Source organism: Myodes glareolus, chromosome 3 (genome assembly GCF_982192425.1).
Source record: "Myodes glareolus chromosome 3, mMyoGla1.1, whole genome shotgun sequence".
NCBI classification, from domain to species: domain Eukaryota; kingdom Metazoa; phylum Chordata; class Mammalia; order Rodentia; family Cricetidae; genus Myodes; species Myodes glareolus.
Window position 1 is genome coordinate 78,393,588 of NC_142028.1, and position 15,674 is coordinate 78,409,261.

The 15,674-nt window shown below is 42.2% G+C and overlaps 1 protein-coding gene across 2 annotated transcripts; it reads right to left on the reverse strand.

Annotated features, from left to right (window-relative positions):
* Window positions 1–5,066: 5,066 nt before the first annotated feature.
* Window positions 5,067–15,284, reverse strand: LOC125412553 (cytochrome P450 4A10-like). 2 transcript variants are annotated; one of them, XM_087904720.1, is made up of 10 exons: window positions 15,024–15,284; window positions 13,946–14,087; window positions 13,231–13,275; window positions 12,695–12,822; window positions 8,481–8,605; window positions 7,953–8,107; window positions 7,430–7,536; window positions 7,155–7,345; window positions 6,926–7,059; window positions 5,067–5,164 (listed from the first exon to the last, which is right to left on the reverse strand). In XM_087904720.1, exons 1-10 carry the CDS (start codon window positions 15,210–15,212, stop codon window positions 5,082–5,084), a joined length of 1,299 nt encoding a protein of 432 aa, XP_087760846.1. In that variant the 5' UTR covers window positions 15,213–15,284; the 3' UTR covers window positions 5,067–5,081. The 2 variants fall into 2 exon arrangements, with proteins under 2 accessions (XP_087760846.1, XP_087760845.1); XM_087904719.1 differs by having other exon boundaries at window positions 13,946–14,090; window positions 15,024–15,282.
* Between the last annotated feature and the right edge of the window lie 390 nt (window positions 15,285–15,674).

Genomic DNA, 15,674 nt, shown 5'->3' on the forward strand with positions numbered 1-15,674 from the left:
CTAGGCCCAGGGCACAAGGCAGAAGCGCTGGGGAAATTTTATGACCACAGGGGGAAGGGAGGAATAGAGGAAGGTGTACCAGGATGAGAGCTGGGATGGGAGGCAGGAGAGCTTAGCTGGGTGGAGCCACCACTCGAGGAACTGTTTTAAAGGGTGCAGCGTTACGAAGGTTGAGAACCACTGCTCTAGGGTGTCCTGGATTATGAGGCATATTCGTTCTCCCTACCAGAGATTATTTCCCTCTTGTGAGAAGGTTGCATCTTGACAGATCTTCCTCAAGACACTTGTTAACTATTGTTAAGCCCCGTAAAGACATGTCCTTGTATACTCGAAGCTGCATGCAAAGTTTCCATATTACTGTACCTGTTGGCTATGAGCCCCAGGGCAGCTAACCTGCATTTTGTCCTAGCACCAGATAGACCTCTCTGAACAAATGTAGTAAGGTTACAGAAGTTATCACTCAGTGCTGATTCTGCAGCCATAATCACCATGTGCCTCTGGGTGGCAGCTGAATATAAACTGTATTATTTTAGATAATAGGAGTTTTGGCCATTGTGAGGTAAGGAAAGGATGGAGATACCCATTATCTGTTAGGAGAAAGCTGTGACTGCATTTTAATATTAAGGGAAGTATCCTGAGGGACATTGATCTAGGAGGAACGTTCGCAGAGGCTTCCTGACTCTGATGTCTTGTTCAAAACTCCATCCTTAATGTCAGCTCTTCTTTAGTGTAGGTATCAACTGAAATAAAGCCAAGACCTAGAATCTGATGTGTGCATAGGCGTGTGTGTGTGTGTGTGTGTGTGTATGATTGTGTGTGTGTGTGTGTTTGGGATGTCCTGGGTGACAAAGCTTGGGCACTGGAACTGATGGCCATCACAGGTGACCACAGATTCATCCTTCTGATTTTACAAATCCATCTGAGGCTCCCCTGTTCTTGGCCATGCCCATGCCCATGTGTGGGTGCAATGTGTTATGGGTGTGCATAGATGCTTACATGAGTGGGAATTTGTGTGCATCATGAGGGGGACTGGTCACAAAGTGACCTGAGAAAAAGTTTGCCCATTTCTCCCAGGCAGTAGAATCGTATTCTGGTTACACATTTTATCCCATTTAGAATTCTGTGGTTAGAGGGCGTGTCTTTGCCTGGGTACTCAGCATTCTGTTCTGTACTCTCACTTTCCTTTGCTCTCACCATGGCCAGCATGAGATTTTCTGGATTACTTGAAAGTTCTGTACAGGGCAACTTTGGGTATGTTCCTCCCCAGATCTCCCCTTGGTCAGGTACTGAGTATCCTGTATGACCTCTTCTGCCCTCTCTCAGAACCACTCTGCACTAGCCCAGGAAACTGGAAGGTTAGGAAGTAGGAAGGAGGTCCTGGTTACAGACAGTGGCTTCAGGAAAATTCTTTCGAAGAAGCGGGCCATGGCACACCAGGGAAATCTGTCCATGGCATCATGGACCCTGATCCAGAAGCAGTTTCAAGCAACGTGGAATCACGACAAACACTGTGTGTGACACTGGGAACTTTATTGTCCAAAAGAGGAAAGATGAAGAAACTTGTGTAGAAGACAGTCAGGTAGAGAGAGACTATGCAGGAGAAATGTAGACAAACCAACCAGGTAACAGTCATGTAAAGACTATACCAGGCTTCACAATGACTTCACAATGATGTTCGAGCTCTAAGTTTGGAACCCATGAATGTTTTCTCATAATTCAAAAGGGCTTAGTATGTTGAACTGAGAAAAATATATAAAGCTGGCAAATTTGTCTTGGATTTTATTAGTGGGCTTGATGATGTCACAAGAGACTTTACAAAAGGGAAGAAAATTAAAAGAGAGGGATTCAGAGGATGCTGTTTTTCAGGCAGGGTGAGAGCCCAGTGCCAAGAAATGATGGTTTATACTGGAAAGTGAAGGAAGACAAGTCTCCGTAGAACTCTCCAGAAGAAGGTTCATCGCACTAACAATTTGGTTTTCTGCAAGGGACACCCATTTCAGACTTCTGAGATCCAGAGCTGTAAGATAACTTTCAATTATTACAGATCACCAATATTGTGACAGTTGAGTAATTGTGTTACGAGGAAGTCGTGTAGAGAAAAAATAAGATGACAGAAAGACAAAAGGCAAGGGGAGGAGGCTGGAGGACAGAGAAGACTAGGGATCAGATGTGGGTAGTATTAGACCGAAAGACAAATAGGAAATCTAGAAGAAGAAGAGAGAAATAGATAAACAGACTGGATGGTGGTGGGGGGGGGGAGGCAGGAGGCATGGGAGCAAACCAGGGAAGAGGAAAGATGAGCAGATAGAAAGCCAGATGGTGACAGGAACAGGAGACATGAAGAGGGGATGTCAGGCAGCATGCTCATCGAGTCTGTCCTTGTTCCTACCAGAGTTAGTGGATCTTCTTGAGATGCAGGTAGATCCCATTCTTTGATTTTAACACAAGTCGCATTATGGGGATGGGCACCCTGGTGTGATCTGGCAGCAGCTCAAAGCGGAGTAGGGTCAGGGCCACAACCACCTTCAGCTCATTCATAGCAAATTGTTTCCCAATACAGTTTCTGGGTCATAAAGGGAAAATAAAACTCAGAGACTTCTGACCTGTAGGAGGGGCCCCTGAAATAGTCTAGAACTGCATTCAGGGGCTACCTTCACAGGTCCAGTCTAACCTCTGAAATTACAGGGCATGCCCACTTCTTCCCCAGGCTGTGACTCTCCTGACTTTTGATTAAAACTTTATATATTTCAAAGCTTCTTTGACTCTAGTTCCTTTCGAGTCTGTTAGGCCAATATTCTAAGCATTAGACCTCAAACTTGTGAATTGTTTACGGAATTAATCATTGCTTAGTTTATTCCATCCGGAGGGATCTCAGGCATGGCTTCCAAGGAGTGGAGTTAGATTTCAGTAGCAATGCTGCTAAGGGGGACTGTGTTGGAGATCCTCAATTGGCTGTGTCATCTAGCTCCTACTTAGGGTACCTCTGCCTCTTTATTCAGCATCTGTAGCCTTCTAACTGTACTTCAGAAATGTCTCTTGTTCCTGCTTCAGTTTTCTTTCCTGGGCTTCCCTGTTCTCCCTGATTCCACCTCTACAATGATCCTCTGTGCCTCCATCAGGTGGGGCTTTATTCAGATGCCTAGCTGCAGCCATACCCTTGACTGGCTGGTGCCCTCATTCATTTTCTGCCCATCTCACTTCCTACTTCAGATCAGGTTGTTGATGTGTTTGACAATGTCTTCTCTCCCTCAGGCTGCATAGTACCAAAGCTCGGGTCAATGATCAGCTGCCTCTCATTTCTTTGTGACTATTTGTGAACTTCTGGGGCATCCATGGCCAAATCAGTATGATATTTAATGACATGCCACAGTCAGGACATGGGATAATGTTAGAAACAATGCATTTCCCAAACTGCTCAATAAATGAATAAAAAAATTGAGGAAGAACATATTTTGACTACAGATATATTTGACTTTGTGGAATACAGTTTTGAATTGGAGGAAGGGTAGGAGAATATCATTCATTCCCATATTTTTATCTAATATAGAACCTGACACACAAGAAAGATTTAATATTTTATTTTAAATTTAAATTAATCACTTTTACTTGGCTCTAAAAATGTACCTCATTTGAATTTAAGGAATAAAAGTGGAATTAAATACAACGGAAGTTACAAAGCATCTGACCAAAGTAACATGTGGTGGCCTGTACTTGAATCTCAGAGCTTGGAATGTTGACACAAGGGATCATGAATTCCAGGCAAGGCTGAGATTGTCTCAGAAATGCTAGCAGCAGCATGTTTCCATACAACTTAACCTGAGTAATCCAAGACTCTCTGTCTTCTAGCGTCAGTGATATGATTTGCCGTGAGTGGCGGGGGGGAGCATTTAACCTCAAGTCCATCAATGCTAGACAGCCTATGTTGGAAGAACAAGTGGCTTGTAGCCTGCTCTGTGAAATCTGATTTGCCCCCTGAGGAATTCATGAACTCTGAGACTATGAAAGTACAGGCTCAGAAAAACCTGCTTCTGCTTTGTCTTTAAATTTAACAGATAGTCAGATCCATGGAGACTTGAGGATTTTACTGGAAGCCATTGAAAGCCTTCAACTGGTTCAGTAGCTATTTCAAGAGTGTTTTATATTTCGTTCACCAGTAACCTTAATAAATGCTATGTGTTAGATATAAAGCAGATGATTTCCTCAGAAACATTTTATTCTCCTCCACTTTAATGCTTTTGTCTGCATAGAGATCACATAGCCTCTAAGTGTAATGTAAAGGAATATATGGTATCTGTCAAGGATTGGCCTCGGGCAGTTACAAGAGGGATGTGCACATTGGCACAGATGCTCTGATTGAGTGGGAGAGACTGCAGAGGTGGAAGCCATGGACGTGGAATAAACTTTCCCTTAAAAGACTTTCTGTAACACATCAAGCGTCTGACTGAACTGTTGTCCAAGTCTGTCACTCAAGCAAAATTATCCTCTTCCACTGTGATTCTCAGGAAATATGCTTGACCTGACTGAGGTATGGAGAAAGGCATGTCACATAAGAATCCTGAAACTTGAAAAACTGTACACCCAATGTTAAAATCGCAGGAAAAATGATCAACTTAAAGTCCTGCTCTTAACCTATGAGAACATGTGTAAGTCTGTGACATCTACTGACAGAGAAATTTGGCTGGCCAATGGGAGGAGCCATTGGTCAAGGTCTTCACTGTGTCTCCTGCAATGCTATCCTTCTTTTGTGCACAGACAAGTCCCAAGAAGCTTATTGGGAATATAATATACCTGGAGATGTCATGTATGCATTAGGTCAAAAACATCAAGGTATGCTGGAAATATCCCAAAGTGTATTCCATCAATATACACAGGATGTCTCACCTTGCTCCTCCTGAGAAGGGCAGGAATGAATGGCTATGTCGGGGAGAAATCTGGTGCAAATCTGGAAGGGTCAAACACCTGCAGGGACATAACACCTTTGTCAGGAAAATAGAGGTTAAACTGCTGCTCTCAACTCACCAAGGGACAAGGTGCTAGAGGTGGGACAGCAGGTTTTGGTCTGGAGGGATCTCCCCCTGCCCTTATGTGTAGCCTCCTACCTCTGGTCTGGCCACACCTTCGGGTTGTGGTGGGAGTGCATAAATGGAGAGTATGACTGAGATACCTGTGGGCAGAAAGGAATAGGGGAGATGGTGGGTTATACTCAGGATGTGAACCTTGGTTCCTGAGGCAGCAGGGGACATGCCTGCACAAAAGGTCTTGCTAATAAACATTATCACTATGGGTATATGTGGGTGACTTGGAAATGAACTTGGGGAACAAATGAGGAGTATGAACATGACGTCAAAGAAAGAGAATTAAGAAAGATATGAACCTGTGTTTTGGGAGAGATTCAGCTTAGAACTTATGTTTGATGAAGGATTTCTGCAAAGATGCCCAAGAATTCAGTCCCCAATATGGTCTCTCCCGTTGTTTTTGTGTAATTTTTCAGATGAGTTAAAATGTTTCAGAGAGGGGTTACAGATCATCAGCAAAGTAGTTAGTGGCCTAAGTAGGATTTTGACAGAATGAGGTGTGAGATCAAGGGTGATCTTCTGACATTGCAAGGGTTTATCTAGTATCTGGTCATCAGTTCAACTCTGTCATCAACTTGAGTGCTTCTCATGGACTGAACCATATATGACCTATGACATCCTTCTCTTTTGCTTTGACCCAGGGGAAAAAAACACATCTCTTAGCTTCTGTTTGATTCTTTACTTCTTGGGTAGTTTCCCGCATTTGAGAGATAAAGTCAGAATACCATATCCAAAGGTTTTCTTCGTGAAGAATTTTCCAAGGATTGAGTCATTATGTGTGTGTGTATTTTCTTTATTTGTTCTGTGAATGTATAATGTAAAGATATCAGTGAAAGAAGACTGTAGGAAAACGCTATTCAAAATTTGGTTTAAGAATTAGAGTTGCTCGTTGGGCACCAGGTCATTTTCTCTATGCTTGATGACATAAGTAAGTTGTGTGTTCAGCAATATGGTCTTACCAAATGGTGATACAGAACAACCAATTGCCTTAGAAATGTCTATAGCTACATTATATACTGATTTATACATAAATATTTATATAAATATATAAATAGCCGTTCTACACATAAAAAATTTCTGCAAATTGTATCAATTATAGAGGATGATAAAAAGATGTACATTTAAGATAGAGAGTCAGATAAATTGGAAAAGTGTTTGTCATACAAGCATGGGGACCTATATTTGATTTGCAGAAAGTATATGAAAAGCTGTTTGTAGTGGCGCTTATTTGTCCTTGAACTGCTGTTGAGGTGGGAACAGGCACACACTAGGTATCCAGCCTAACCTAATAGGTGAGTTATAGATCAGGGAGAGACATCCTGACCTCAAAAATATCAAGGTGGATTGTCTCTGAGAAACAAAACTAATGTTGACCTTTGGTTTCCACTTTAATGTGCAAACACACACATGCGTTCCAGTTGCAACATGAAAGCACACACATGTGACAGTGTAAACATATGAGGGATAAGACTGGCTATAAATTATGTAGTGTTGTCATCTGGGATGAGTCTAGAGTATAATAAACAAAGAATGTCAGTGTTCCCAAACTGAATGGATACATCATGATAAGGTTACGGATTAAAAAGAGTGGTATCTGATTTTTTTTAAAAAAAGAGAGAGATGCTTACAACTATTCACAAAAGCAGCAGGATTGGAGATCACTTAACTTTATAGGGCATCATTTATTCTTATGTCCCTCTTTGGAAAATGTACTTTATGATAAAGAGGAACTTATCTAATGAAAAGGAAATGGGTACCCAGCAGGATTCAGGATTTTTGAAGCACACAGATTTCTGATCCTCCCATATCTCTGGAATAAATTTAGATGAACAGGCCTTGGAAACTCATACCTTTGGGTAAAGAGCGCCCATCAGGGAAGGTGACAGGTTTGCTGAGCTCTCTGACAATGCCTGTGACAGGTGGGTAGAGTCTCAAGGCCTCTTTGATGCACATGGTAGTGTAGGGCATTTGGTCAAGGTGATCCCTGAAACAAGGTCCATCCTGACGTTCAGGTAGACTGGAGACCAGCAGCTCCTCTCTACCCAAAAAGAAGGGTTCTTCCACCTCTTGAACTCTTACCAGGTGATGGAGGATCCATCCCCTAAGAGGCTCTGAACTTCTTCCCTGCATCTCTGTTGGTGTTCAGGGTGTGTGGCCAGAGCATAGAAGATCCAAGACAATCCGCTGGCTGTGGTGTCATGGCCCTCGAACATGAATGTGTCCACCTCAGCACGGATGTCCTTGTCAGACAAGCTATCCCCATTCTCTGTCTGAGGGAGACAACAGGTGTCATCAGAGCTGTGCTTGTTCCTTGCTGTGTGCTCCAAGACAGTCTCTCTGTGATACACACTCACTCTGGCAAACAAAAGGATGTCCAGAAAATCCAGACGTCTCTTCTTCTTGACTTTCTCCAGTTCTCCCTCATCCTGCAGCTGATCCTTTCTCAGTTTGATCACTCCATCTGTTCCAAAACACTGGTTATCACATAGACCTCAGAGCTACAGTAACCCCATGTAGTGCCATATGTCTCCTTGCGTAAAGCTATGTGCTATACATGGATCAGCAAATAAGGAGTAGGCAGGTTTAGAAGACCATTACCATCTGATACAGACCAGACCTCCTCTCAGGACCATGGGATAAGGAAGCTCTGCTTGAGATGCTGGGTTGAATATCACTAAATGTTATCAATTTGATGACCCCCACAGTTTCCCTGGAATTCTGACATCCCAACTCAAATATTTTCAGTTTGAGAATATCTATGTGTGTGACCCAGGCACTATAGGATCACTGAAAGACCTAGATCTGCCTCAGAAGTCATCAACAGCCCCTTTGAGCTAGTCCTGGGAAAGGAGGGGAGATGTGAGCTACAGACAAAACCTGTATGATTGTGGGCAAGTTGACAGGCACGGTCGGCCAAGCGGCCATTGGAGGACAAACTGTAGATGGTGTCATTCTGATGAAAGATGTTTCTCACACGTGAGTAAAATAGGTTATTCAGGTCTGCAATGGCCTGGATGTAGGTCTTGTAATTTCTGAGGAAGAAGATACAGAATACATTAGACTGTAGAGAGGTCTGACGTGCAGATAGATCGACTGTGGGAAGAGATTTTCTGTATGTGTGAGAGAGACGGCATTGGTGCACACATTAATTCTGTCTTATAACCTTTGTAATTTTCAAGACTGCAGAAAACGGTATGAATATTTAGGCATTAACCTTAGGTAGGGATTAGTTATCTGTGGTTGGGGAAGTTTGGACTATGACAAAAATTGATCTGGAATGGGCAGAGTCCCTTGATTTTTTTTTTGTGGAGGCAAGTATCCATACTGCCTCGCCTCCTGCATGACAGATGAGGCCATCCCAGTAGCTGAGACCAAAGGCCTTGAAGTTCAATGGTTGTAACTCACCCATCCACCTGGACACTACCCTTGTGGCTGAAGGCACATTTCATGACGGTGTCAAGGGTCATCAAAGAGATGTGTTGAAAAACCTCTATAGAGCTGTCCTGTGCAGCCAGTTCTTCCCATTTGTCCTGCAGTGGGAAGGGAACATTGACCTAATTTCCACAAAACATTTGTGCTCACTCATGGAACCTCCTCAAAAATTGACCACATACTTGGTAACAAACTAACTTTAACAAATACAAAAAAATGAAATAACCCAATGAACCTTATCAGATCACTATGCTTTAAAACTAGAAGTCAACGGCAATACCAATTCCAGAAAATCCACAAACACATGGAAATTAAACAATGCTCACCTGAATCATCAATGGGTCAAGGAAGAAATAAAGGAGGAAATTAAAGACTTCCTAAAATTCAATGAAAATGACCACACAACATACCCAAATTAATGGCACCCAATGAAGGCAGTGTTAAGAGGTAAGTTCATATGTTGGACTCTACTGTCCAAACCGAGAAGGAGTCACCCCCAGAGACCATCTCATATACCACAGCCGATGCAAAAGCATGAGGATTTTATTAATTCTGTCATGACAGGGTCCCTCAGCATTCGGAAAGCCGAGAGACCTCAAATAGCTGGTACAGTCTACTTTTAAAGAAGAAAGCCCCATCGAAACAAGAGGGGTTGTTCCTTGACCATTATGATTGGCTTATTCTAAAAGGGCTAATACCAATAATTGGCTGGAGAGCTATTGTCACATCAGATGAGGTAAGAGGTCATTTTGACCTCATTTCTCAGGGGACTGAGTCAAAACATACATGTATGGGCAATTGTTCAGGAACTGAGTACGTGCATGTGTCCTTTTTTCCCAGGGGAGGAGGGGAAGCACTGAGTCACAGAGGCTGAGAGGGTTTGGAATTGTCAGAAATGGTTTCAGAATTGTCTAAAAGTCTTACACATAGCACTAAATGCCTACATAAAGAAGCTGGAAAAATTTCACACAGTAAATTAACAGAACATTTGCAATCTTTAGAACAAAAAGAAACAAACTCACCCAAGAGAACTAGCGAGCAGAAAATAATCAAATTGAGAGCTGAAATCGACAAAATAGAAACAAAGAAAGCAATACAAAGACTCAATGAGACAAAGAGTTGGTTCTTTGAGAAAATCAACAAAATAGACAAACCTTTATCAAAACTAACCAAAATGCAGAGAGAGAATATCCAAATGAAATGAAAAGGTGGGACATAACAACGGATGCAAAGGAAATACAGAGGATCATCAAATCATATTTAGAAAACCTGTACTCCACAAAATTGGAAAACTTAAAGGAAATAGACAACTTTCTGGATAAACATCACATACCAAAATTAAATCAAGGCCAAAAAACAAATTAAACAGACATATAACTGCTGAAGAAATAGAAACAGTCATCAAAGTCTCCCAACCAAAAAAAGCCCAGGACCAGATGGTTTCAGCTCAGAATTCTACAAAACTTTCAAAGAGGAACTAACACCAATACTTCTCAATTTATTCCACACAATAGAAAGAGAGGGAACATTGCCAAACTCTTTTTATGAGGCTACCATTACTCTGATATCCATACCCCTGAAAGAAATTACTAAGAAAGAGAATTACAGACCAATCTATCTCATGAACATTGTCACAAAACTACTAAATAAAATAATGTCAAATCGAATCCAAGAACATATCAGAACCATCATCCACCATGACCAAGTCGGCTTCATCCCACAGACGCAGGGATGGTTCAACATACAAAAAACTGTCAACATTATCCACCATATAAACAAGCTGAAAAATAAAAACCGCATGATCATTTCATTAGATGCTGAAAAAGCATTTGACAAAATACAATATCCCTTCATTATAATGGTCTTGGAGAGAGCACAGATACAAGGAACATACCTAAACATAATTAAGGCAATATACAGCAAGCCAACAGCCAACATCAAACTCAATGGAGAGAAACTCCCAGCGATTCCACTGAAATTAGGAACAAGACAAGGTTGTCCACTCTCTCTAAACCTATTCAATATAGTTCTTCAGACCCTAGCTAGAGCACTAATATACCAAAGGGAGATCAAGAGATACAAATTGAAAAAGAAGAAGAAAAACTCTCACTGTTTGCTGATGATATGATAGTTTACATAAGTGATCCAAAAAATTCTACCAAGAAACTTCTACAACTCATAAACACTTTCATCAATGTAGCAGGATACAAGATTAACTCAAAAAATCAGTAGCCCTCCTGTACACAGGAGACCACTTCCTAAATAGAACCCCAGCAGCACAGACACTGAGAGAAACAATTAATAAATGGGACCTCCTGTAACTGAAAAGCTTCTGTAAAGCAAAGAACATGGACAACAAGACAAAACGACAGCCTACAGAATGGGAAAAGATCTTCACTAACCCCACATCAGACAGAGGTCTGATCTCCAAAATATACAAAGAACTCAAGAAATTGGACACCAAAAGATCACATAATCCAATAAAAAAATGCAGTACAGACCTAAACAGAGAACTCTCAACAGAGGAATCTAAAATGGCTGAAAGACACTTAAGGAAATGTTCAACATCCTTAGTCATCAGAGAAATGCAAATCAGAACAACTCTGAGATTCCATCTTACACCTGTAAGAATGGCCAAGATCAAAAACACTGATGACAACTTATGCTGGTGAGGTTGTGGGGAAAAGGGAACACTTCTGCATTCCTGGTAGGAATGCAAGCTGTTACAACCCCTTTGGGTGCCAGTGTGGCTATTTCTCAGAAAAATTAGGAAACAACCTTCCTGAAGCTCCATTAATACCACTTTTGGGTATATATTCAAAGGATGCTCAATCGTGCCACAAGGACACTTGCTCAACTATGTTCATAGCAGCTTTGTTTGTCATAGCCAGAATCTGGAAACAACCTAAATGCCCCTTGATCGACGAATCGATAAAAAATTTCATACATTTACACAATGGAGTACTACACAGCAAAAAAAAAAAAAAAAAAAAAAAAAAAAAAAAAACCAAAAAAACAAATAGCTTGAAAATTTTGCAGGAAAATGGAAGGAACTAGAAAGCATTATTTTAAGTAATACCCCAGACACAGAAAGACAATAATCACATGTACTCACTCATAGGTGGTTTTTAAACATAAAGCAAAGAAAGCCAGCCTACAAACCACAATCCCAGAGAACTCAGACAACAATGCAGACAGTAAGAGAGACTTACATATATATAATCTACATGGCAAGTAGAAAGTAGAAAAAGACAAGATCTCTTGAGTAAATTGGGAGCATGAGGACCTTGGGGGATGATTGAAGGAGGGAAGGGAGAGGCAGGGAGGGGAGCAGAGAAAAATGTAGAGCTCAATAAATATCATTGAAAAAAAGACTTGTGCTCATATACTGAATAATTTCCATATAATTTCATGTGTTCTCTACATCCTTCAATTTAGATAATATAAAGATGTTTTATCTGACAAATGATGCTGTTTTCGGGGTAAAGAAGATGATGCACCAGTATATGGAAAGCTGACCCAAGCTGAGACAATGGCAGGACTTCCATGTATTGAGCATAAGAAAGCCTAGGAAGCCCTATGTGCACTTCTAACAGGGCCGCCTGCGACTTCAGGTACTATGTATTCATCAAAAGCTTGTTGCGAACAAATGAGTCGGAATCAGGAATTTTGTTGAAAGTTTGTGGTATAACAAGTTTGTCTATTACAGTATGGATCTGGTGTCCGTTTCCCTGCTGATTCACTCGAGTCCACGCAGAAGCACTGAGACCCAGAAAAAGCACTGACTTGGTATCGTCCTAGGAAGTTCCTCTGAAGTTGAGGACTTGAAGAGGTAATTGAAATCTGTATCTACCATGATGCTCTTTGCCTTGGCAAAGTATGGCCATATTCTGGTACCTGGAATATTTCTGTTCTGCCTATGTTGGAAGAACCTGTATTCATACTAGAATACACATGTGGAGCTTGTTGGTGTGCACTCTGAGTAGGTGAAGAGATTGAGAGAAAGAAGAGAGAGGGGAGTGTAAGGAGTAAGAGGAGGAGGAAGAGGACAAGGAGGAGGAGGAAGAGGACAAAGAGAAGGAGGAGAAAAAGAAGCAGCTGTTTTAGTACTAGCAGAAGCAGTCCCTGATGTAGAATGCACAGCAGGACTGAGGGGAGTAGAGGAGAAGAATGTCAAATGAACTCACGAGCATCAGCCGGACAGAGTCAGCCATGGTTTTCACATAGGGCTTCAGAATGTCATAGTGGAAGGCTGGGGTCAGCATGCGCCGGTGCTGGAACCACGGCCGTCCATTCAACAAGAGCAAACCATAGCCTGGGCAGGAGATAGGTTTGTGTGTGTGAGAGAGATGGAACCAGAGAGCCCATTAGATAATCTTTGTGTGTGTTGAGGTAGGGACTACGTGGAGTGGAACTGAGGATGAGAGCTAAGAATGGTAGAGTTCAGAACCTGAAATTTCTAGCTTGTGGGACTGGCAAAAATTGCAGGGGTGGGGTGGCAGCGTGAAGTTCAACCAGGGACATACACAATGGTTAGCTAGGACTGTTTGGAGCAGTGAAGGGACAGAAGCCTAGCTTCTACTTCTTTGGGGCCGGGGAGAGGAGGGCTAGATCAAGGCAGTGGTAGCCTGTTATGTTACATTTTGTTCTCTGTGAAACAGAATCACAGGTCCTGGATACTATAACTGGGGCCAGACCACATTCTCCATTCAGACACACATACCAATCCAAGGAACCAGCAATCTGTAGGTTCCATGTGCCTTTGGATCTGAAACAGAAACAAGAAATGGGATAAGTCAGACAACACAGAGGCAGTTGTGGTTGAAGCTACAGGCTTCTGGGATCTTTTAAGCTGTCTGTTGGCAGATTGTCCTGTGTCACTACCCATTTCTTCTATCTCCTTCTAGCTCTGTCTTAACAGTCAGGCTTAGGAAGGCAGGATTCATGTTCCAGTAGCTGAACTCCTCCGGAGCATGGATGGTGAATTGATGAGAAGCAGGCCATGTGCCCATACTCAAAGAAAAGAACAGGTGTGACTGTGTGTGTGTGTGTGTGTGTGTGTGTGTATTACAGTAGATCCTGAGTTATTTATCCAGTAACTCTAGGCAGGTAACAATTGAGATTTCAAACTCAAACCATAATGCACTTGAGGTATACTTTTCAGTTCTGAAACAATTTACATGACTTACCATCTTTGATTAAATGAAAAATTATTTGATTATAATTTGGTTAAATAGCAAAGAAAGATAAAGACTTTTGGTTAAAGGCTTGAAACTTAAGTTCTGAGTGTTGTTGACCACATTCTGGGTTTTCTCTGGGAGGATGGTAGGTAGAGTATATAGGGCAATGGCATAATGCCACAGTCTTGTGGAATTCGACAGCCATGGGCAAGTTACAAAGAGAATGGCACAAATTTCATAAGAATAATATACGCTCACCTGACCGGCCCAGAATCACCTTCATGTAGTCAGGGTCATAGACAACAAGATAAGCTTGGCTCCCCCAGAACCAGCGAGGAAAGGCACTTGGGAAGTTCTCCATAGTCTTCATAATCACCTGTAGCTCCTTATCACTCTCGAACTGCTGTTGAAGGGAAGATAAAGAGGTGGGACTCTAGGTTAGATTTTTAGGGGGGGCTGGAGACAAGAATAGGACAAGCACAGGAACATAGTTCTACAGATGCTGCAAGGATTTGGAACAGTTTGATGGACCATCTGTGCTATCACTCAAAGTTTTGGTACACTCGGGACTGGTCCTGAACTGGATTTGACAGTGCTGTTGGGTGGATCCTCAACTCTATACACTAGTACCACATCCCTTCATCTTTCTAAGAGGATTCATTGCACAATCCTTTGTTGAATGTTTCATTGTATCCTCCTACTTGGCTCTGGTCCTTATATCCTGGGTGACAGTGCAAGGGGTCAATACCTTCCATTCATAATATGCAGGGTGCTGCACCATCTCCTTTCCTGAGAGATCTTAGACACGTGTGTCTGGGTCTTGACCTGAGCACTGTGGTACAAGGAAGTGATGTTGTGTTTATCCAAAGAGCTAATAGCACAGGGTGTGTGGAAGAAGAATAGAGAACTAAACAGACCCTGAACAAATTATGACATCAGTGCCCTCATGTGAGGACATTACACAGCCTTTTTCCTTTCTGTTCCATGACTTCGGGATTTTTGTTGTAATCTTTCCATCCTGAAAATTCCCTTGCAGGGGTGGGGAATCATCTGGACCAGCTACCTACTCATCCCAGCACTGTGAACTCTTCCTGTGCCTGACAGCTCCTGAGATGTGTGCCATGGCCACACCAAGAACACCACGGGGCCAGGCTTCCATCTCAATGATGCCTGGGTTCCCAGCAAGCCCTGGGATTAGGAGAGAATAACCGTGAAGGACTAGGCAAGGAGCCACCTGTACCTCCATCTTCCCTGCATCTCCATTCTCCCTGCACCTCCATCCTCCCTGCACCTCCATCCTCCCTGCTCTCCCACCCACCTTTCCCTTTACTTTTACCTTGTGTCCAAAGAACCAGTGAAAGGGTGGGGATGGGAACTGCTGGAAAGCCTTGAGTAGCCATTGTCTGTGCTGGTAGAACTGGACCGCTTTGAGCAGCAGCAGAAGCAAGCCGAGCACGGAGACCACTTGCAGGAAGCCAGAGATGCTGCCTGCGAATCTGGTGAGGCTCAGAGCAGAGACACTCATGGTGCAGCCACTCCTGGGTCACAGACTGCCCTCACTCTCATGAATCCCTTCTACCTCCTGTATATAAATCCTTTATGGACTTCCTGTCACTCAGTGGGAGGGAGAGGTTAAGCTAGACAGAGCTTGCAATCACAGTGCAGTTGGTCAGTTAAGGTGAATCATTTACCATGAGAGACAGAGAAATGATTTGTCAGCTGCCAGTGGCCAAGGGCCAGACCTGCACCCACTTACTTCTTTTTGTGTTAATCTAAACCATTTATTTGTTTTCTATTTTATTTTTCTTTTCAACGTATCTTTCTGTATACATTTATAGGGTACAGTGTGATGTTTCAACATATGGATACTACACATATTAGGTAGGCATAGTAATTATTATTTCCTTCAGTATTCATCCATTTATTTTTTTAATTTTTTCATCTAAATATTTTATTTAAAAAGTAAAAAAATAAGTTGTCCAAAGAG